Source organism: Pyrus communis, chromosome 9 (genome assembly GCF_963583255.1).
Source record: "Pyrus communis chromosome 9, drPyrComm1.1, whole genome shotgun sequence".
Classification (NCBI taxonomy): Eukaryota; Viridiplantae; Streptophyta; class Magnoliopsida; order Rosales; family Rosaceae; genus Pyrus; species Pyrus communis.
The window spans coordinates 22164272-22187965 of record NC_084811.1 but is presented as its reverse complement, the minus strand read 5'-3'; the positions used below and the strand labels follow the sequence as shown (position 1 = coordinate 22187965).

At 36.3% G+C, this 23694-nt stretch overlaps 3 protein-coding genes and 1 pseudogene across 5 annotated transcripts in view; all 4 read left to right on the top strand.

The window, feature by feature from the left end:
* Positions 1-6134, top strand: part of LOC137744520 (uncharacterized) — an 8254-nt gene extending 2120 nt beyond the window's left edge. Inside the window, exons 7-13 of the mRNA XM_068484316.1 lie at positions 871-1353; positions 5116-5182; positions 5298-5374; positions 5474-5513; positions 5625-5679; positions 5779-5848; positions 5967-6134. Coding sequence (XP_068340417.1) covers positions 871-1353; positions 5116-5182; positions 5298-5374; positions 5474-5513; positions 5625-5679; positions 5779-5848; positions 5967-6134 — 960 coding nt within the window. The remainder of the gene's footprint in view (positions 1-870; positions 1354-5115; positions 5183-5297; positions 5375-5473; positions 5514-5624; positions 5680-5778; positions 5849-5966) is intronic.
* Positions 6135-9018: 2884 nt separating this feature from the next.
* Positions 9019-13471, top strand: LOC137745957 (UBP1-associated protein 2C-like). 3 transcript variants are annotated; one of them, XM_068485987.1, is made up of 7 exons: positions 9019-9226; positions 9463-9583; positions 9755-9898; positions 11590-11786; positions 11901-11976; positions 12823-13115; positions 13210-13471. In XM_068485987.1, exons 1-6 carry the CDS (start codon positions 9090-9092, stop codon positions 13090-13092), a joined length of 945 nt encoding a protein of 314 aa, XP_068342088.1. In that variant the 5' UTR covers positions 9019-9089; the 3' UTR covers positions 13093-13115; positions 13210-13471. The 3 variants fall into 3 exon arrangements, with proteins under 3 accessions (XP_068342088.1, XP_068342089.1, XP_068342090.1); XM_068485988.1 differs by having other exon boundaries at positions 12823-13126; XM_068485989.1 differs by lacking the exon at positions 9463-9583 and having other exon boundaries at positions 9763-9898.
* Positions 13472-14345: 874 nt separating this feature from the next.
* LOC137745912 (transcription termination factor MTEF18, mitochondrial-like) lies at positions 14346-17303 on the top strand. The gene is made up of 2 exons (XM_068485945.1): positions 14346-16393; positions 16988-17303. Exon 1 carries the CDS (start codon positions 14579-14581, stop codon positions 16319-16321), a length of 1743 nt encoding a protein of 580 aa, XP_068342046.1. The 5' UTR covers positions 14346-14578; the 3' UTR covers positions 16322-16393; positions 16988-17303.
* Positions 17304-18269: 966 nt separating this feature from the next.
* LOC137746152 (pentatricopeptide repeat-containing protein At2g29760, chloroplastic-like) lies at positions 18270-20611 on the top strand (annotated as a pseudogene).
* The last annotated feature ends 3083 nt before the right edge of the window (positions 20612-23694 follow it).

Here is a 23694-nt window from a genome sequence, read left to right as displayed (position 1 = left end):
CGCCGAAAACTGGGTACTTTAAATGTTCATAACTTTTTCAATACTCAACGAAATTGGGTGATTCAAAAACGAAAATCATACTTCTCGACGAGATGAAGAGAATGGTACATTTTTTTATAACTAAATCTTCGTGGTTTGGCTGGACAACGGCTCGAAAGTGGTTGTCTTGGTCTCAAGTTAGACCATCGAGAAAGGTACCATTTTCTTCATCTCATTGAGAAGTATGATTTTAGTTTTGAATCACTCGATTCCGTTAAGTATGGAAGAAGTTATGAACGTTTAAAGTTTACCCAGTTTTTAGCGAGTTTTCTAGTTTTCCTGCGGATCAGTCACATTTTAGGCTATTTTCCGGCAATCTGCGTTAACCATTGGGCTTACAAATAGACATAATCTTGTTCTACACTTTCCTATCTTCATTTTGATAAATTATGGATCGAATTTGGTTAAGAAACGATTAAGTTACGAAGCTTTGAAAATTGCCCAAACTTCAGGCTAAGAGCTCCTCAACATTAACGGAGTTTTTAACGGAATGACCAAAATAATGGATGGTGGACAATCTTAGAGACCATTTCTATTGATTTTCAATCTCAGGAACCAAAGTGATATGTTATGCAAATCTCAGAAAGATAACAACTTTTCGTTTAAAGGGAGTATTAAATATTTCTTTTTGGTGGGATTGATTTCAAAAGACTCGAAAAGAAGAAGGAAAAAAAATTATTCAATCTTAACGTAGATGAACAAAGTTATTGTCAGTGAATGTATGAGTTTCCATTTGAATATGATTTGTATCTCTTAAGAACGGAAAACATTATTATTAAAGAAAGATAAGTGAAGAAAAAATTACTTGATGATCCGGTATGCCAAGAAAAGATAGAGGAAGATATTGAAGAAAACGAAATCGTCATACCTGTTGAAAGTCCTACTTTGATTGGTGTAGATGTTCTGAAAGGAGAAGCTTTACAAGTTGTTGCAATTGGGAACCCAAAAGAAGATGAATTACAAACGACCAAGGAAGAGGCATCTCAAATAAAAGAGAAGTCGAGGTCAAGTTTTACTTACGTGGTAGAGAATATGAGAAAAGAGAATAATGATGAGAAAGAAATTTTGCAACCGATTTCCCATGAGCTCCAAAAGGTTGAAGACCCACTTATGAGCAACAAAATTCAAAGTATCGATTCTTTTGAAACCTCTATTGACATGGTTGTAGGTGACAAAGCCAATTTGAAAAATTTACAATCAACCAAGGTGAAGTTAAAAGTCAAAGTTGACCGTTCAGGCGAGTTTGTAATGCAAAAAGGAAATTATGCCGTTTATACTGTGAGTATCAAGATGCTAGTACTAAACTCATTTAAGGTATATAGTTCATGATCATTCAGTCAAGGTATAATGTGTTGGAGTATGCCCGAAAAGAAATTAATGTGGCAATGCGTAACTAGTTATACGTGGCAACCCAATGTCGGATTGTCAACAATAAAAGGTAAGTGATAACATCCATCAATCGAAAGTCGTTTCAATCATGAGATACGTATCCTACAGGTTTTAAGTCCTAATTTATCTTCCTAGCCATAGGATGATCAAAAGGACTATCGAACATTCGCAAAGACCGATTTATGTCGTATTTAGTAGTATGTCTCAGACTACACATGTGGTGACATGCAATTGACATAAAGGTGCTCTTCTATGAAATCAAGTTCATTGAACAATGACTAACTATAGAAGTGTATGAATAGAAGATTCCCTACTTATCAATCGTACAACACTTCTAAGTTATGGAAGTAAATAGTTCTTAAACTGAGGCATCACTGGTTATCTTGTGTTATGAATGTGATCCTTAGTCTGGCATCAAAACTCTCAAACAATAGTGGAGCATTATAATGTGAGGTTCGAGATCATGTGCATCAATATGGAGATACATGAATGCACAATAAGGAATCTGTCACCTTCTAGGTAATCATGAAGGTTTATATTCCAGAAGCCCCTTGACGATCTATCTCTAGAAGTCTTTAGTCAAAGCAACATATAAGAGATACATCATGGCAATCATATTCATGCATAATTAGAGTTTGAAAAATGTTCCATGATCTAAAATATATGAGCAGAATATAGTAGACAGATGAACTGAATTGCATTGTAACCATAACTAAGGTTCTCAATATATGTTGTATGAATTCAAACATATTCTGATTAATTTGGATAGTTGAAAGTCATTACTAGATGTTACTATTCGGTTTGTCGATAATCCTACAAGGTTGAATTAGAATGGTTTCTAATTATGTAAACTTAAATTAATTTGATTAATCGAATTATCCACTGCCAGCTTTAGTTAGAACCAACAAGGTCACACACAATAAAATGATATCGAAGGATAAAATTGGTGAATGTTGATTTTGATATAAATGGTTTATATTACATGTTTAATTTTTTATTAATTAGTTTGAGCCTTCTATTTATTTTTGGTTAATGAACTAAAACAAAATAAGAAAGCCTAGTCTGAAAGGAAAAATCGAATTAATTAAACAAATAAAATAAGGAGTGAAACAGTGTCACATCTGCCCCAGGCCCCTACCACATTTCGGGCTCGACTTCACCGTAGCACGATATTGTCTGCTTTGGGCCCCGACCACTCCCTCATGGTTTTGTTTCTGGGAACTCACACAAGAACTTCTCAGTGGGTCACCCATCCTGAGATTGCTCTCTCGTGAACTCGCTTAACTTCGGAGTTCTGATGGAACCCGAAGCCAGTGAGCTCCCAAAAGGCCTCATGCTAGGTAGAGATGAGAATATACATATAAGGTTTACAGGATTCACTCCTCTGGGCGATGTGGAATGTTACAATCCACCCCCCTTAGGGGCCCGACGTCCTTGTCAGCATGTCTTGATTTCGGTCTAGAGGTATCAACTTGGTCCAAGCCCGGCCAATTGCAAAGGGGGTGTGCGGCAAGCCCAAATGAAATGGCTCCTATGGCATGGGGCACACATGTGAAAAAGAAGGATTAAATTATAATTGTATTGACTTATGGAATTGTTCTATACATAAGTCTAAAGGGTCTTTAGACCTAAGGGGTGGGTTTTACATATTGCGAAATCAAATTCAGAGAGAAGGGAATTAAGTTTTTCAATTTAGAGAAATTGAAAAACAAAACACGGCACAATCACTTATTGGAAGAGAAGAACCTAACGGTTCGTCATCTTCTTGCTTCACCAGCGTTCTGGAGATGGGTGCAAAGCATGCATGGTCCGTGTGTGTGTGTGTGTAAAGACAAAAGAAACAGAAACAGAAAATAAGATGTTGCCCCATGTATATGGTTAATCACCTATTCGATTAATCATTTTGCTAAATTATTTGAAGACATGCTTCAAAGAAACTAAGATTTTGGGTACAAACATATCGTATTGGATATAAAACTAGAAGTAATGAAGCCTTTGTATACATATAACTACCAAGCATTGTTTCTTGAAAGCATGTGCGGATTGACGATGCCATGTTAATATTCCAATACTTGTACATACAAGTGTCGACAATTGCCAAATTAGGATTCGGACTAACATGTTATAATATTTGTGGACAAATGCCACTACTGTATTGAATATGACACGTAAATTTACAACAAATTATTAGTCTAGTATTTGTATTTAGCTACTTTGTTGGGTTAGGTCATTATTCGCTTTAGTCCATTTTGTTGGGTTAGGTCCCCACATTGATTATCCACATTAGCTTATTTTTATTATCCTTTTATTTAATTGTGATAAATGTTCTCTCTTATTTAGAGGACTATTTTTTAGTTACTTTCATATATTATACCTCCATCACATGTTGAATGTATTTAATCAACTTATGGTATAGGTATCATGTCTAATGACATATAAATTTTCTTTTAACTATTTTTCCAAATAGTGGTTAGATTTTCATATTTAAATATTCAAAATAAAAATGTGAATAAAGATGCATAAATCAAGAAGTTTAATTAAAATAGAAAAGTAGGACACTGGACTAAGGGCCAGTTTGGCATTGCTGTGTTTTTTTAATAAATTACTTATCTTGTGCTTTAAGAATAATCAGCTAAAAAATAAAATAAAGCAGTTGAATGTTTGATAAACTGTATTTTGAAAAGTGTTGTGAGTATAAAAAACAGTGTAAAAGCAATATCTAGGAGGATAAATAATGTAATTGTTTAAAATTAATGATCTTATTACATGATTTAAAAAGTATTCTAAAGGCTCAACTCCACTTTTTATTAAAGCGGCTTTTAAAAGCAACCTATAGGCTGCTTTTAAAAGCTGCTGTCTGGAGACTATTGCTTTTAAAATAAGCAATATATTTTATTTTTACCAAACATTTTTTTACTATTTAACTTTAAAGTGAAGCAGTTTTGAGAGAAAAAAAGCAATGCCAAACTGAGCCTAAATCCAATAACAGTCGAATTTTTGAGCCTACATCAAAGTACCCCCTTTTTTTATTAGATAAAAGTATTACTCAGTTTACAAGAAAAATATACGAACTATTCTGGCTTTAGATTAATACAATCTTACATGAACCTTTCTGGTAATTTCAAGGATCTTAATTTCTAATTTTTCTTTAATAGTTTGGAACTACTAAGTTGTTCGAAAAATGAACAGTGAAAAACATGATGATTCTAACTTTGTTATTGGGACAATACCAAAGTTGAAAAACGTCATGATTCTAAATTCTTCTTATTCGCACATTTGTTTATAATGGGAAAAGTTGTTATTTTCTCAATTTTTTTTCAACTTTGGTTATATCAATAAGCATTGGTCGTATCTATATATTCTTTTAAGAATAATCAAATGGACTAAAATACAACTATGTATATTTATATTCAAATCTTACACTTGGAGTCTTGTGGAATAAACGGTGGTATTTGTATTCTGAAAAAAATTGTATATTTATAGGGTTTTCTGTTGTTGGGCAAGAACATTAAGTACAAGGACTCCAATTGCTACTTGTTATTTTTATTAAGGTGTTTGAATCTTCTGATTTCAACTTCTTTCCCTTGAAAATGAATGAGCAGAAGATTGATTTCCAAGAAAGAATTCAACAAAGCCATGACTATATCAGTGAATTTGTTTCCACTACTTATGGTTATTCCCCTTCAGGTAGACATGTACTCTCGAGTAAAACACGAATTCGATGGACTCAAGATCTTCACCAAAAATTCGTTGAGTGTGTGAATTGTCTTGGGGGTGCTTACAGTAAGTAACTTGGTATGGTCTTGTGTAATTTACTATGAAATGACAATTGATGTATAAATGTTGAATTATCTGTTGATTCATTGTAGAAGCACCACCCAAGTCAATACTAAAGTTGATGAATGTAGATGGATTAACCATCTTTCATGTCAAAAGTCATTTGCAGGTATTAAGCAATTCCTAATATCTTTTATTTCTTGTTCTTATTTTAAGCTCTCCAAAAGTGTGATTCATCTTTCTCTTTTCCTTTTGATTCATCTTGTAGAAATTCCGAAATGCGGCATTCCCACCCGGCTCTGCAAAAGGTAAATATCAGATCATTAAAATTTAGGTTTAGTGTTTGTTTTACCATTAGTTAGGGTTTAGGTTGTTTTACCATTAGTTATGATCTATGTGACACTTTTTGTATATTGCAGGAAAATCTGAGAAAAGAACTACTTCGAATGTTGAATCCCAACTCGATGTTGAAACGTAATGCTAAACCTGATTGTTATTTTGTTCTTCAATTCACGTTGTTATGTTCACTATAGCTTCTTATAAACCTGTACATGATGTGAACTGTTTTGATAGTGGCTTGCATATCAAAAAGGCAATCCAACTTGAATTAGATGTCCAACAACATCTTCACGAACAGTTAGAGGTACATTCATGTGATCTTTTTTAGTGTCTTCTCAAATTATATATACATATATATAATTCTGAAAGAAAATTGTTAATTGTATAACAAGCTAACATTAACTAACTTTTTCTGTATGTAGATTCAACGAAATTTACAATTGCAAATTGAAGAACAAGGGAAACAACTCAAGAATATAAGTGAGCTGCTAATTGACCTGCAACTCAAGAACTCGGACACCACCTTCTACGAAGGTGCCCCATTAAGTAGTCTTGATGACGAGTTTATTGGTTTGTCTATTAATACATAATTGGGAATAAGCTAAGTCTTCAGACGTGAATGGATTCTATTGTGATATTATTTATAGCACATGTGTGATTATGTAAATCACTAGTAAATTGTATTTAGGATACTAGAAGAGCCTATCCTTTATGATTGTATACTTGCAAGAAAAGTGCAAGACAAGGAATCATATCCTGTTCATTATAAATAAAGGCACAAGGCATGAGGGATAACATACAAAATTCCTTAAACCCTTCTCCATCTCTCTCTGCCCTGCCATCTCTCCTTTCGTAAAATAGGCCACAACAGATTCATGTATCTTACTTAATATTTTAGTCTGTTCATACTTAGTATTTTAGTCTTTACATAAAGTTTGTGTGACAATAATATTGCAACAATGACTTATTTGTACTACAATTTTTTTTTTTGGGTGTGAAATCGATTAAGACTATTTGACACAAATTCGAGCTTTTGGTGCTACAAAAGACTCATTAAGATGATTTAACTTTTATGAGACTGACACTTGCGATCTTGTGCACACATTACATATTGCCATCTTTTTAATCCCTTTCAATCAAATTCACTTCCTTGCAAATTAGATTATCTTTGTATAAAAATAAAAAAAAATAAAGCAGTGACCAACTAATTATAGTAATGCATCATATGATTACGATCACAACTAATTCTCAAACCACTTGAAGTACTACTCATAATATTATAAGAGCTCATGCCGCAACCAGAAATGAGAGAGAAGCAAACGAAATTCGCAGTTCTTACAACTTTCATAGGATGAGGAATAATGTTGTTATGTTGCTATTTACATGCTAAGTAAAAATACTTTTGCTTGAAGCTTTAAATTATGTCCACATTCCACATCACTTCACGTCGGATTTTTCCCTTTGATCAGTAGCACGTAACGTTTTTACTCTACCATTATAGATTTAGAAAATAATAATTGAATAAATGAAGAAAATAATCTTTATTTTTAATTAATAAATATTCATTTATCGATATACTAAAAATATCTTAAATTTTTTTTGGTGGTGCCATGCCCACCCATTGTTTTATTTACCAATCACTTGAATGCGAATTTTTATTTTATTTTATTTTTTTTGACAAATTTAATCTCATGCAAAATGACCTGTAAGTACTCACCCAACCATTTTTGTTGGCAAAGCGACCAAAGAACACTCAATGACACCAAGAAATATCCAATCGCCCAAGTAAACTGCAATCGTGCACCAGATTCCTCCTTCCCACTATTCCAGACTTGAACTTTTCGTGCAAATCTCCTTGATTTCGACGACACAGTCATCACAGAGCAACCGGGGGAAGGAGACCTCGTGAGGACAAAGACGAGGCACCGTCTATGTGCGATTGTTCTTGGTAAAAATCATTATGCAGGCAAGAGAGAAGAGGGGAAGGCAATAGAGAGAGAGTAGAAAGAGAATTTGAATCCCCCTCGTCCGGAACTTAGGAGAAAAGAGGGTGTTTGTCATCGCCGCGCAAGGTAGCAGATACAGATGCTAGGTTTTTTGAGATTACCTTCAGTTTTTTGTTTTATTTTATTTGTTTTGTATCAAAGACAAAATGCATCAAGGTTATTTTAGGAATTAGGTGCGTGAGAAAAGAGCATTTTTATTTTTTAACTTTTAGTTGTGAGTGAGAATATAAGATGGTGTGCGGAAGTAAGACTATAGGTTAACATTAGCAGCACTTTTTTTTTTTTAAGTACAAAAATATATTTTACATTAAAGGGAGGGGAAGTTCGGTTAAGTCACATAATGGGTCAGCTTAATTTAGTATCGAATTTGCCATTCACAAGATTCGAACCTAAAACCTCTCTAGTACAAGTAAAGAAGAATACCACCAGATAGGGCTAGGCACGGGCCGGGCCGGACCTGGTGGAAAATAAAACGAGGCTGGTCGAGCCAGAGAACAGAAAAATGAAAGTTGGAACCGGACCTAACCCAGCCCGTTTAAAACGGGCTGGTTCCTAGGGGTCCCCAGGTCATTCCTGCCTGTTGTGCTTCTCTTGACCTACAACAAACAACGAACAAATGAAGCTATGAAGCTTCATGAAATTTCAAGTTTCCGCGTCCTACCTGTATGTTTCAGCTCAAATTCTTGCAAATAACACCATCCCATATATCCAATTAGCTACGAAATTAGCAAGAACTCAAAAAAAAAACATACATAATAATGCAATCTTCAACCCAAATAAATAAAAAAAAAATCAATTTTGATCTAAGCGAGCTTCATACAACAGCAGGTATTACACACTGAAAATTTCAAGATGGGTCTTCATGTGGTGGTCGAAGTTGAGAGGAGCTGAGAAGGGGGCTCAGCTATCTAGAATTCAGTCAGTCTGAGAGTCGGTCAATCTGGTGGAGAGAGATCGAGAGGGAGGAGAGTCTCTGAGTTTAAGAATCGACGAAGACGATCTGGGAGAGAGAGATCAAGAGGGAGGAGAGTCCCTGAGTTTAAGAATCAATGAAGACGATCTGGGAGAGAGGGATCAAGAGGAAGGAAAGTCTCTGATTTTAAGAATCGACGAAGATGATCGAGATTCAACGAAGACAATCTGAGGAGAAACCGAGAAACCGACAAAGGAATTTGTAGAGAGACCTATGTGGGTGTGGGAGAAAAATTGAATGCATGTGCAAATGGTCCGTGGCGTGGGCCCATGTAATCAGAAATTGGACTCGTCCTGCCCCATCATTTATTTAGATCCGCCCCGCTCCGTTTCGTGTATCAAATATAAGGCCCTGCCCTGAATCTGTCTTTTAACCGTCCTGAACCGCCCCGATCTGCTGGTCCAGCCCGTTTACCCAGCCCTTCTAAGTTACAGCACTCAATCTTTTTATTCCGTAATTATATTGTTTTTTAGAACCAAACGTCTAATTTTACAAGTACAAACCGCAGGCGCTCCAAGCGGCTCCGTTGCCGCGATACACAGAGAGAGAAAAGAAGCAAAGTAAAAATGGAGGACGTAAAGAAGAGAAAGCTCGAAGATGCTTCAGGCAACGATAACGATATCTCAAGAAATTCGGAGGACCACTTTCGCTCCTTGCTCGAACCTCTTGCCAAACCCCAGCTCGTCGATCTCCTCGCTAAACTGTGCGTTAGGCATTTTAAATTTTGAATTGTCTGAGTTGGGTTTTCATTAATTTCTGTGAATTTTCCAAATTTTACCCCTTTCCTGTTGATTTTGAATAATGGGTTCTTGAATTTGAATCTTGAACTCCATATTGCATGTGAGAATGCTTTGTATGGTGTACAATGGGTGTTCCCTGAGGGAACTGTGTGGCTGTGATTGACTCTCTGCATGTGGTGTTTGATTGCATGTTATATAGAGGTTCCCAATATCCTTCAATTGCAGAAGAAATTAAGGGTGTTGCTAGTGCAGATCCTGTTCATAGAAAGCTTTTCGTTCGTGGGTTGGCCTGGAACACCTCTTCCGAAACCTTGCGTGCTGTGAGTGCATTGCCTGTTGTGTTTCGCATGTCATGTTTGTCTCATAATCGCATATGGTATTGACTTAGAGATACCCAATTCGTAAAACGATTATGTAAATGTATAATGAGCACAAACAGTTGTTGCATTGTGCTGAACATTCGTTGAAAGGCCATGTTTGTTGTTGTTCAGGCATTTAGTGAGCATGGAGAGATTGAGGAAGGGGCTGTCATCTATGAAAAAGCAAGTGGGAAATCGCGTGGCTATGGTTTTATTACTTACAAGCACATGGAGTCTACTCAGTGTGCGCTCAGAGCACCTAGCAAGTTGATTGATGTAAGCATGTAACACATTGGAAGTCTAATTTCGTTTCTTCATTGAGTTTTTCTGTCCGTGAATAGTGAATATAAAGTGGAGTCTTGATCAGTTCAGTAGGCACGTTGACCGCATATTCTCATGGTGCGTATGGTAGACCCACATAAGACCAAAGTAGAGACATAAGGGTAAAATGGTTTTAAAGTCTTTCGGTCTATTTTTTAACCCTTGAACTTGATTTTCTTTCTTTTGAAACTGGAGGATAATTTTTTAGAATAAGGAATGGAATTAATTCGAATGCTTTGAATTATAGAATCCGGCTGCGGTAGCTGGTACTTGTGCAGTTGAGTACTTGTCAAACATTAGCAGTTTTTTTTTTCTAATTTAAAGATAATTAGTGTTAAAATAAACAAAAACAGTGTTATTGCCATTCTTTTGTGGTTGGAATAAAATGTCTTTTGTTGTTGTTTGTAGGCATTTATTAGAGGATATTGGCTTAGTATGTTTTTTATGGTTCAAATTTAAGCAGTTTTTTGCTGTATAAATTTTACGGTTAGAAGGTCTTTTGTTGTTACTTGTAGGCATTTGTTTAGTAGGAAGTATTGATTTGATAGAATTTTTAAATCTTAAACATAGAAGGTTACTTAAATAAATGCTAATTACAAAAATTGTAATTACATATATGTTTTTAAGTAAATAGAGAGTATTATACACCAATAACAAACAAGAGATGTCTCCTAGCCATCTTTAAATGGGAGAGCTTTCTATAAAACAAAAGGAAAAATAAACTGGAAAACGTCGTAGTTTCAGAAAAACAAAGGTACAAGTGTTCTAACACATCAAGTTATACATATATAAGAGTGTGTATAAGGACACATACCATATTTTAAGTTGTTTAACGGAACCTAACAGTGAATATGATAAAGTTTAGTTTGTGTAAGTATTATATGGGTTGATTACCAACTAACAACAATTTTTGGTTGGCCTGTTGCTATGCGTCCGTACATTTTTTAGCCCTGCTTTGCTGTCTTATTTGTTTAGTCTAGCTTGCATCTTCTAGCTAAAGTGGACTACTTGTCCCCTGTTTATTTTGTTTTTTCCAATGAAATTTTGTTTCCTATAAAAGTAGAAATAAAATTAGGCATTGCCTATATTACTCTGTGTCAACAACTAGAAGCAACGCATTTTACTTCAGATTGGTACTTCTTAAGTTACGTTTATCTAGCCATCACTTACCCTTCAAGGAACAATCTGAAGTTAGATATATGAGATAAGCATTACATTGACCTTTTTTTCATTTCCAGAAAAAATACACAAGTTATCGTACCCTGTTACTACTTTTTAATTTTCATCAGTTCTGGTTTCATCTTGTTTCATGACCACTTTTGTGAGCTCGAGCATTGCTAAAAGAAATTTGTTGGGGGTGGGCCAAGGCTAAGTTGAGAACTGAGTGGGATGTGAGTTGAGAACTGAGTGATGGGATGGGTGATGGCCCTAATTGGGGCGAAGTGCTGCTCATTTGGATATGTCAAATATATGTAAATTTAGTTTTTAACATGTAATTTATCGTTATTTAAAGAAAGACTTGGCTGGCTATAGTCTACTAGGCCTAGCTGGTCCAACTAATAGTTCTCCTTCTTGTTGTACCATAAGGGTTTTGTTTTCACTTCTATATTCTTTCAGCTAAAATGTCTTTTTTTTTTTTATTTTAGGGTCGCCTTGCTGTTTGTAATCTAGCAGCTGAGGGGTTAAGTGGGACACCTGCTACACTTGATCTTACCCAGAGGAAACTCTACATTGGGGGCTTGTCTCCAAATGTCACAAGTGAGATGCTTCTCCACTTTTTTGGCAGGCATGGTGATATAGAAGAAGGTTCAGTTGCATATGATAAAGATTCAAATGAGTCACGGTATAATTAAATTTCTTTTCATATTATGTTAAAAAACTTGCGTATTTTGTCCTTGTCCTTGCCACAATATGCTGCAAACTGTGCAATGTTATTGTGTTTTTCTTTTCTTTGTAGTGGGTTTGGCTTTGTTACATACAGGATGGTGGAGGCTGCAAAGAAGGCCATAGATGATCCACAAAAGACCCTTGGGGTTAGTGATGATAAGCCTTATGCGTATTGATAGCATTTACTTCTGTTTCCTAAAAGCATGACCCTTTGATTATAGAGGTCCTGAATCAGCTTATGCCCAGAATAGTTTTCTTTTGTTGGACTTGCAATATATCTTATGGTGAAAATTGTTTTCTTTGATTATAACGGTCCTGAATTTAAATTTTGAATGTACTTTCTTTTCTTAACATGGTGTTTATCTTTTTTCTCTTATGGGTTACACCAAATCCAGTATGGTACCCGTCACTCTTTAAGAACCATTTTAGATTGTGTTACCTGTAGTGCCCCTATCATGAGGGGAAATTGTCGGAATAGTTGTGGAAGTAACAACCACATTGTGTAGGGTTGGGGTTCCAGCTCGAACACATACCTTTATAGTTTCATCGGAATGAACCTCTAAATACCCTTTGGAGTTTGAGTGTTTCTTTATGAGTTCTAAACTAATGGTAACCTACTCGAATATGTGAAGAAAATAGGAAGGAAATGGATGTTAGTTGGTAGGAGCAGATTGGACACTCCTGTAGTTCAATTCTTCTCAATTGGACACTGATGGTGTTTTAATTGTAATGTGTTGCCTATAAGTTTATTGGTTCCTATGCTTCGCATACCTTATTCGGGTTTTTTAATTTATTGTTTTCATCCTTAATATGAAACCTGATTTATCAGATTCAGTTGACATAGCTTAGTTTAATACTTTCAATGTATTTTCAATTGTGGTTATATTAGAAAGTTTTGAGATCATGCCACTCATAAGATTTCTAGTCGCTCGCAATCAAATTCCTATAAGCACGGGGAAGCAATCTTCTAAAGTATTGTATGGTGGTTGCAGGGGAGAAATATCATTGTGAAGCTTGCAGATTCACACAAGGGCAGAACAGTACAAACACAGCTACCCCCAGCAATGGTTCCGATGGCCTTACCTCTAGCGCCGCCTGGATATCCGCAGCCTGGAAAAGCACATGCTGGCACCACCCCTGTCGGTTACGGCTATCCTCAAACTATAGCGGCATACCCCGATTCTTCTTACCCAATTCCTCCCCAACCACCATACCCGGCACAGTCACAAATTCCCTACCCATATTACATTGGCAAACAATGATTTACGACAATTTTCAGAAGATGGTAATATTCAGGTCCGCTTTCGTTTCATTTCCGATAATACAAATACCGCAGTTGTGGTTGCATTTCTCATTCGTGGGACATCATTGGTTTGCAGGCATCTGATCTAGCTTTGCACTTCAGGAAATTGTGCGGCGATAATGCGTTTCGGGAATCGACGGCATAGAAGCTATGGTTCTGGAATGGTGGTGTCTTACTAGAAATGTTGCTTCTTCTTGTAATGTATAGTTGAAAACCTTTCATTTTTCAACTAGAATTGTTGCTTCTTGCATAGCTTTTTTACATGTGTTGATGGAGTTTAAAATTAAACAATGAAATTTAATCGTAATGGAAATTGAAATTTTCAGAAGTTAAATAAAGTGAAGATATTTCTATTTCAAAATTGGAGTTTTTAAATTCTCTCTCATTGTTTTTCACTTTCTCAATGAGTAAACATCGATGCAACCTTCAAACCAATCTATGAAAGTCGGAGGTATTGAATCAGGATTTTAAGAAGTTTATACAAGTCATGGGTCTATAGAAAACCGGGTGTGTACAATCATGACTTTAAAAGAGTTTATAAATTTTTATGTATATTTAATTAGGGTTTTGATTTTATAGGATTTTGTCAGATTTTGAGGACTTGCATAGTATTGTGTTTGAAATTTTGAAAGAATTCACCTAAATTAATACAGAGTCTACAAATTATAAATATATCGATTGTATAAAAATAAAAAAACAAAAATATGTTTTTATTCAAAATGCTTATTAAGATTGACATAACTTCTTACGTTAGTTCTTGATAATGAAAAACGATAGAAGTGGTCCTTGAGTTTCTTTTGTAAATCATTTTGGTCATTCCGTGAAAAATCTTTTAATATCCTCGCTAAATTGTCACATAAACGACCACGTAACCACGTTTTTAAAGGTATTTTTGTCAAACCAACCTCTTCACTTAACGAGAATAATGGAAATTTTTTTACAGAATGACCAAAATAATTTAGGTGAACAAACTCAGAAACCATTTTTTTTAATCAAATTTTATTGTTGGGATTAAAATGAAAAGTTATGTCAATCTCATGAACCATTACGATTAAAAAGTGAAAAATAAATATAAATGTGTCACCAAATGGATCGTACAACTCACAAGATAGGGATCAAATTGTTATTGATTTTAAATTACAGGGGTAGAAGGTGTAATTAACCTCAAACTCAACACCTTCTCATACGGGGTTTTCCTTGTTCTGCATTTGGATGACAACCAAAGTTCAAAAACCCTTCCCGGCGGCGATTCAAACAGAACTGAATTGGGATTACAGTTTGAATGAAGCCACTCATCAGCTTCAGTGCAGCAAACTCTGCAGCCGAAGCTCCCAAGGTAACCCTTTCGTTCCGAAAGACTTGATATTTCCATTTCATTCGGCAGAAAGTCTTGGCATTTGAGCTTCTGTAGTAATCACTAGGCTTGGAATCTCATCAAACTGGTGATGACCCATTTGAAAAAATTCAGAACAGCATCCGTTCTCAAATGGGTTTCTTCCAATTTTGATGAAAACCACCTTAGATCAACAACCCCACTTCACCCAATTGGGTATTACTTTTTCCTCAATGTTCAAAACCCTAGGTTTTACAGCACCAAAAGGGCTCCTCGTGTGACTGAAAGTCGCGAAAACCTGGATAAAGCTTTGATTGGCAATGGAAAACAGTTAAAAGAAGCGCAAGCTGCATTGCTGGATTACTTGTATTGTACTAGAAGCTTACAGTTTGGGGATGCTGAGAATATGAGTAAAAACTCCCCACATTTTCTCAGGAAGCTTCTTAACTGCGTTGATAATGAAACGGAAGTTGGTCCTTCAATTGCCCGCTTCTTGCGTTACCACCCTATCAATGAGTTTGAACCTTTCTTTGAGAGCCTGGGCTTGAATCCTTCCGAGTATGTTTCTTATCTTCCGCGGAATTTGATGTTCTTGACTGATGATGGTTTGTTGCTTCATAATTACACGGTTCTGTGGCGTTATGGAATTGCACGCAATAAGATCGGAAAGATGTATAGAGAAGCAGCAGAAGTCTTTCGATATGATTTTGAGGTTTTGGAATCGAAACTTCAGGCTTATGAAGAACTAGGTATCACCCAATCTGCTTTGATTAAGTTCATTGTTGCTAGTCCTTATCTTTTAATTGGGGATGTGAATGCGGCATTTGTTGAGGTATTGGAAAGATTGAAGAGTTCTGGATTTGAAACCTGTTGGATTGTGGAGAATTTATTGGAAGAACATTCTTATAACTGGAGTCGGATGCTTGAAGTTCTACATTTGTTTAGTGAGATGGGCTGCAGCAATGAGCAATTGGGTCAACTAATTGGTGGGCACGCAGATATTTTATTTGAGGCGTCAGGGGAAACAACATTTTCATTAATTGGGTTCTTACTGAAATTTGGATCCACAATGAGCGAGATATATTCAGTGTTTCTACGGTTTCCAGAAATTCAAGTTATGAAATTTTTCTTGAATTTGAGAAAATGCATTTTGGTCTTTAATGAGATTGAGATGGAGGCTGCAGATATTGGGAAGATTATACGTTCTCATCCCTTGTTACTGGGTTCATGTTCTATGAAAAGAACTAACAGCTTACTTGCTTACTTGAAAGTCGGAAAGAAGCGCCTGTCAAGGTACATACAGGAGAATCCAGAAGAATTAAAAAATTGGGTTTTGGGTAGAAGAGTTGTGCCACTTCCAAATGTCAGAGGGGACAACGCTCAGAAGACTCAGTTCTTGTTAGACATAGGCTTTGTAGAGAACTCAGACAAAATGAAGAACGCACTAAAGGTATTTCGAGGAAAAGGAACGGAGCTCAAAGAAAGATTCGATTGCATTGTCAATGCTGGTTTGACAAGCGAGGATGTCTGTGAAATGATTAAGGTATCCCCGCAAATACTTAACCAGAGAAAGGATGTGTTAGAAATGAAGATTGATTTTCTTGTAAATCATTTGGGTTATCCTGTATCATCTTTGGTGGACTTTCCGTCTTTTCTTGCCTACAGAATTGAAAGGGTCAATCTTAGGGTATCGATGTACAATTGGCTCAAGGGTCAAGGAACAGCAGACTCTAAGCTTGCCTTGGGCACCATTATTGCAATGTCAGATGCTAAGTTTTTAAGGTTATATGTAAATCCTCATCCTACTGGTCCGAAAGTTTGGGAAGATTTCAAGAGTAAAATTTATTCCTCATAATAAAAAAGTCTTTTCTTCTACTATTAAGGTTCTGGAATCTGCATTGCTTCGCGATCCCAACTCAGCGCTAAGGTACTAACATACTTGTTCCTTTTTCTTTTACGTGTGAGATTTTTATTGAGCATTAACAGTACTCAGGTTATATGCTTTTTTGTATTAGTCATCCGTGTTTTAAGTGTAATGCGAAATGTTTTAAAGTTGCATCGGACCAAAACCAATTTGGAAAGGGTATAGTTCCATCGATTTTATGTATATCTAAGGATAGGTCGTGGATAAATTGTTATTGGGGTGCAATGTTAAACCCGAAGTAGGTTACAGAAAACTGATTGGCAGTAAGTGTATATTTTCAGCATTTTATACATGTTCTGTTAAGATGACATATGAGAATATTAAATCGAATCCATCATGTCTGCACTTTGCGGTGATGTAATGGTTTATGATATCATCTTCAGTATAATGGTATTCTTCTTTTCGATTTGGTTAAGTTTTGAGTATCAATTTATCTCCGAAGAAGAAGACGACAAAGATGACTGATACCTCCTCACTGCTTTCGTCGTCTTCTTTTTCGATATTAATTGAATCCATCATGTCTGCACTTTGCGGCAACGAAATGGTTTATAATATCATCTATAGCATAATGGTATTCGTCTTTTTGTTTTGGTTAAGTTTTGAGTATCAAGTTTCTCCGAAGAAGAAGAAGACGGCGATGAAGACTGATACATCACTGCTTTCATACTCTTGTTGTAACAGAGGATGGAGGACGTACTCCCTTACATTACATAATATGTACAGCCAAATTGTTTTCTTAGCTTTGCAGGGATGACGCCTGGGCATGCGGTGCCGCGTCTCTTTTCTTGTAAACCCCTGCAAGGCTTGTCTTGCTTATGCTTGCTGTTTACCTTGTGTTGGCTTTCTGTTTGTTTGGCTTCTTAGCCCTGGCTCTGTTGTACCAGTTTTCCAAAAAAAAAAAAAAAAAAAACTACTATGGAACAATTGAACTAAAGAAGACCAAGTCACAATAAACAATTAAACAATTATGCATAGATAATCATGATTTAAACAAAATAAATAAACTAATAATACGACCTAGTGCTATAATTCTTTATTTGTAAATGAAATATCTCATATTCAACTTACATAAACGGCGAGAAAAATAGGTCTTTTCCAAGAAATGACGTCGAGACAATTTTTTGACTTTCCTTCTCTGTAATCTTGTGTTTGATAAAAAGAGTACTTTTGTTAAATTCTTAAGCCCAAAATTTTGGATTCTCAAGATCCAAATAGATGTCATTTTTTTGTACAACACAAAGCGATGATCTACACTAGCTTGCACTAAAGAGGATGGAGTTTGAACTCGGGGCTCAATGTGTTGATGATAAAAACTTTAACCATCAAGACAATTCATCACTTGCCAAATTGATGTCATACACAAGCATAAGATCAACACCAAAAGACTAACAGATGATCATGTTCCCTAAACCACCAAAGTAATCCATCACTTGCCAAATCAATGCATACACAAGCATAAGATCAACACCAAAAGACTAACAGATGATCATGTTCCTTAAATGCTGAAAATCATGAAAGTTCAACAATAAAATGACATTATTTTCTTACCCAAAAACACCTGAATTATGTCGCTAGACCAATTGATGAGAAAAACTTGCGCAAGTTTGGAAAGAAGAGATCCAAAAAGTTATTCTTACCGTTTTCATACAGTAGACAAAACTTAACCGTTGATGCATTGTGAGTCTCACATGCATCAACGGTCAGAAATTTATACAATTCAGCGTAACATATCTTTTATCACAAGTTACACACTCTCATACATTAAAAACTTAAAAGAATAATTATTAATGACTAAAATGTGTGACAAGAAAAATAATATAATTTTTTTTTTATCATCATATAGTATAACAAAAGAAAACTCTCAAGCATATGTGCTAATGCAAGTGTGACCATAAAAGAGATGGCAACTCTGAGCACCGCACTCATCTCTCTGCCACGTCACCCAAACCCTTCGTCCCCCACAACGGTCAATAACGACCTTCGCTCCTCAAGCCACACAGCAGTTATACCACAAATTGAGCAATGCACCAACATAGCTCAGCTGAAGCAAGTCCATGCCCAGATGCTCCGTACAGGCCTATTCTTCGACCCCTACTCGACCAGCAAGCTCATCAGCGCCTGCTCTCTCTCCTCGTTCTCGAGCGTCGACTATGCTCGCCAAGTGTTCGATCAAATTCCCCACCCAAATCTATACACTTGGAACACCCTCATTCGGGCTTACGCGTCGAGCGCAGACCCGGTTGAGAGCATTTTTGTATTTCTGGACATGCTTTATGGGTGTTCGGAGTGTCCTAATAAGTATACTTACCCTTTTGTGATTAAGGCGGCTTCGGAGCTACGAGCTTTGCTTACCGGAAGAGCTGTTCATGGAATGGCGATAAAGTCATCGCTTGGTTCGGATATTTACATTCTTAATTCGCTTGTGTATTTTTATGGAACGTGCGGGGATTTGGATTTGGCGCGTAGGGTTTTTGTGAAGACTCCTAAGAAAGATGTTGTGTCTTGGAATTCTGTCATCACGGTTTTTGCGCAGGGGAATTGTCCTGAGGAGGCGTTGGAGTTGTTTAAGGAAATGGAGGCAGAGAATGTGGAGCCCAATGATGTGACAATGGTTGGCGTGTTGTCGGCTTGTGGGCAGAAGGTGGATTTGGAGTTTGGGAGGTGGATTTGTTTGTATATTGCAAGGAATGGAATTACTGAGAACTTGACTTTGAATAATGCTGTGCTTGATATGTATGTGAAATGTGGGAGCGTTGAAGAGGCAAAAATATTGTTTGATAGGATGCCAGAGAAGGATATTGTCTCATGGACTACTATGCTTGATGGGTATGCTCAGTCGGGGAATTATGATAAGGCTTGGCGGATTTTTGATGCGATGCCTAGTCAAGATATTGCTGCATGGAATGTACTCATCTCTTCTTATGAACAAAGTGGTAAGCCGAAGGAGGCTTTGGCTGTTTTCAATGAGTTGCAGAAAAGCAAGAGTCCGATACCTGATGGAGTCACTCTAGTTAGTACTCCAGCAGCCTGTTCTCAACTGGGAGTGATTGATCTTGGTGGGCGGATACATGTTTACATGAAGAAGCAGGGAATTAAGATGAATTGTCACCTCACAACATCACTTATCGACATGTATGCAAAGTGTGGGGATCTAGATAAGGCACTTGAGGTATTTAATTCGGTTGAGAGGAGAGATGTGTTCGTTTGGAGTGCCATGATTTCTGGTTTTGCGATGCATGGGCAAGGGAGGGATGCACTGGATATTTTCTCAAAAATGCTAGAAGCTAAGGTGAACCCAAATGCTGTGACATTTACCAACCTCTTATGCACTTGTAGCCACGCAGGTTTGGTGGACGAGGGTAGAATGTTTTTCTATCAAATGGAGCCAGCTTACGGTGTTGTGCCTGGAGTAAAGCACTATGCCTGCATGGTCGATATTCTTGGTCGTTCAGGCAATCTGGAGGAAACTGTAGAACTGATAGAGAAAATGAAAATACCTCCTACTGCTTCTGTATGGGGTGCTCTTCTTGGGGCCTGTGGATGTAATGGGAGTTTTGAGCTTGCTGAAAAGGCTTGTAGCCATATGCTTGAGCTGGATCCCAGAAACCATGGACATTATGTTCTCTTATCAAATATATATGCTAAAACAGGGAAATGGGAAGAAGTGTCCGGGTTAAGGAAGCTTGTGCGAGATTTGGGAATAAAGAAAGAACGAGGCTGTAGCTCAATCGAAGCCAACGGTAATGTTCATGAATTTCTTGTTGGTGATAACTTTCACCCTATGTGCAAAGAAATCTATTCAAAGTTGGATGAGATAGCAGGGAGATTGAAGTTGGTGGGGTATGTGCCAAACAAATCACATCTACTACATTTTTTGGAGGAAGAAGACATGAAGGATCATGCCCTAATCCTTCACAGTGAGAAATTATCTTTGTGTTTGTGAAGACTGCCACACAGTTGCTAAGCTCATATCGAAGCTTTATGGTAGGGTGATATTGCTGAGAGATCGATATCGTTTTCATCATTTCAAAGATGGGCACTGCTCATGTAATGACTACTGGTGAAAATGTAAGTTTTTTGCTAAACGCTAAACCCCATAACCCCACAAAACGATCTAAATCGGTTATTCTGTGGCTCTATTATTTGTATAGACCTAGCAACATATTGTAATTCGTATAATCACAGAGCCATCATATAAGTAGAAGTGTCATTTTGTTGACCCTCCGCTCTATTGTACTTAAACAATTTCCCCCTTATTTGCTTATTAACTTATTATTTTTCAACTATTGAAGATTTCAAACAATAGTGTTATAGCAAAACATAATAATAGATATCAAACTGGTTAGCTATGACTGCATCACTTGGACATTGCAAATTTTACCTTGGACATTCATTGTGGAAGGATAAACCTCATAAACTATCCTCATTGCTCTGAAAACTTATCTCCTCATTTCGACATCTGTCTAGCTTGGGTTGCAGTGTTGTTTGTGGTTGTGGCAATTTTCCCAGAGTCTCTTTGATTAGGTTTTGCTGCAGGAGGATAACTTTTTGAGATACTGAAACTTTGAATGACTTTCAGCTATTATCAGGTAAAATTACTTTCCAACTATTTCCTTTCTATTATTGAAACTGGTGGCCTTTAATTGCCAAAATAAATTGAAGAGTTCGTAATAAAACTGATATTAAACTTTTGAAAGGTGAATACTTCTTCAGATTCCTTGTGTGCATTGCTCGTTGTGTTTTGCACGTCATGCTTGTCTCACAATCAAAAACCAAGTTGATTCAAGAAACCCAATTCGTCAAACAAGTATATGGCCACGAAGCCTTGTTGTATTGCACTTGGCGTTCATTGTGTGCATTTGCAGTGATATTACCAGAGTCGTTTTAGTTAGGTTTTTCTGCATGAGGTTAACTATAGAAGTAACGTGCAAGTTTGAATAATTTTGATCTGTTATCAGTTTACAACTCATTTTATTATTGAAACTCTTGGCCTTTAACTGCCCTCGTGAAACCGACAAGAAACTGATGACAAGGTGAAACAGGAACCTGCATAAGTGGCTTGTGTCATGCTTGATATAACTTGCCAGGATATAATGGTTTGATTGATGGTCTCTGCATAAAACCAAGAACCCAATCTATTTATAAAGTATGGATGAAGGATAATCGTAACTAGGATTTCTTTTATAATGATAATCATGATTATGTTAGATACACTGGTGTTGTGTTTGGATTGATTGGTGTCTTATCTGAAATTGTTTAGTAACAGTTTACGGATGTCAGCATCGTATGCTATTGAAGTTCAGATAATATGATTATTGAAAGGGTGTGTATTTTGTTTCCATTTTACGAAGATCTCCTAAACTTGATCAAAATTACAATATTGCTAAGTTCCGAGAACTTGAAAGCTAATCTATGGAATACAGGTGCAGTCTTTCATGGTTTGAATGACAAATTGAAACCCTAGTGCTTTGGTATGAAGCCGGAGGAGTTCTTGTTCCTGCACAGCTCGAAATCCTTGTACAGCGCGACAACATTCATGTAAGTTTGTGACAAAATAAGCTCTCCGGAAAAGTCCAGTTGTTGGTTTGTTGCTTATCAGTATCTCTGGTTTTGTGACTGAAAATACATACCAGGACCGCTCGAGGAATTCGAATCCAATGTGTTATGAATTCTCTTTTCTTTTTATTATGTAATGCATTCCATGATCTCTTATGAATAAAATAAAATCGTTCGAGATCTTGACTCGAGAAAAAAAGAAGGAAAATAAAATTTGTTTTTAAACTTGGTGCATTGGTTTGGAAGATGTGGATCATATGTGGGATGGGGTTTGTAGTTTTGGAATATGAAAATTGTTGTACTTCTCAGAATCAATAGTAGCAGTCCACCCGTTAGGACAGAAGGATTTTTCAAATGACGGTAATCCCAGCCTGCTGGCCTCCGCCATTGTTTTCCGTTGCAAGGAGAATCCCTGCCGATGACACAAAGCCCGTAGTGGGCCTCCTCGGCACGGGCTGTAGCCACCGCAAGCATAACCACAACTGCCAACAACTTCCGCATTGTTGCTTCGGTTGTGGGTCTCATGGGGCATGGGACAAGTTTATATAGGACTGATATTGATTACCAACTTTCCACATATTTATTTTTGTCAAACGATAAATTTTGTAATTAGATGTTAGATTTAATACTAACGGAGTTTTAACCCACGCTATCATGTAAGGGCTCAATGCATTTTCACCATTATGGTAAAGGGTAACTTGCCCACATATTTAATTCGCAAATGAAACATATGAATGCTATTCAGATCTCTTCTCACGTTATGATGTGGATTATTAAAAAGATGTGGTTTACTACGTTTTTGTTAATTCGATTAATTAATTGCATAATCTAAACCATGACCGTGAGGAAAGGTTTCGAACCCAAGATGTAGTGCAATGACATGGGAGGTCCTATCTATCTAGACAATTTTCCACTTGCAATATACTTGTATTCATAAATAAGGAGGCCTGTGACTAAATATTTACGGTAGGATATTTGTCGGTAGACGGTAGTAATAACAATAGAAGAATTTATGTTTTTGTTAAAAAGAAAAAAAGGATTAGCTAGTGGTTTCGACACAGCAGTCCATCTTTTCGAATGCCGAGAAGACTCATAGAGGCATTTCAGTCTCCCCCTGGTCATCGTAATAAAATTTATGTTCATGGTAACAAATTCGTTAGTTTTTGCCATGAGTTATTATATACGTACAATTACCTTTGTAATTAAACTTTTGTGATTTTCTTTCTCATCGTAATATTTTTTATACATATAGAAATTATTTTTTTTAGTCATCATTAAGTTACTAACATGTGATGCACATTTAGGCTTGGTTTGGTATTGCTGTGCTTTGAAAAAAAGCTGCTGTGAGAATAAGCGGTTGTGCTGTGAGAATAAGCGGCTGTGAAATAAAGCCAGCAAAGTGTTTGGTAAACTTTTTTGTAAAAGTGCTTTTGGAAAAAAAAGCAGTATCATAGTGTTTGGTAAACTTTTTTGTAAAACAGCTGTGACTGTGTGAAATGACCAAAAAGGGTATATTACTAGATGTGCTATTAATTTAATTTTCTTAACAAATAAAAGTGAATTACTAAATATATTTTATTTTTAGAAGAAAAATATTTATAAACTTTATCTTAAATATTAATTAGTATGACAAACTACTTTGTTTAACCCGGAACAATAAACAAATGAAATCGCAAAAATATTGATTTTCAAACAACCTTCGTTTAAATGGCAAAAAAACCCATCAATTTCTAGCCTTCATCAATTCC

What these genes read in the sequence shown, in the direction of transcription:
- LOC137745957 (XM_068485987.1), top strand. Translation starts at nt 9,090, where the DNA reads ATGGAGGACGTAAAGAAGAGAAAGCTCGAAGATGCTTCAGGCAACGAT. An exon ending in CACCTAGCAAGTTGATTGAT is followed by an intron (nt 9,899 to 11,589) that starts GTAAGCATGTAA and finishes TTTTTATTTTAG; the next exon opens with GGTCGCCTTGCTGTTTGTAA. An exon ending in AAAGATTCAAATGAGTCACG is followed by an intron (nt 11,787 to 11,900) that starts GTATAATTAAAT and finishes TTTTCTTTGTAG; the next exon opens with TGGGTTTGGCTTTGTTACAT.
- LOC137745912 (XM_068485945.1), top strand. Translation starts at nt 14,579, where the DNA reads ATGACCCATTTGAAAAAATTCAGAACAGCATCCGTTCTCAAATGGGTT.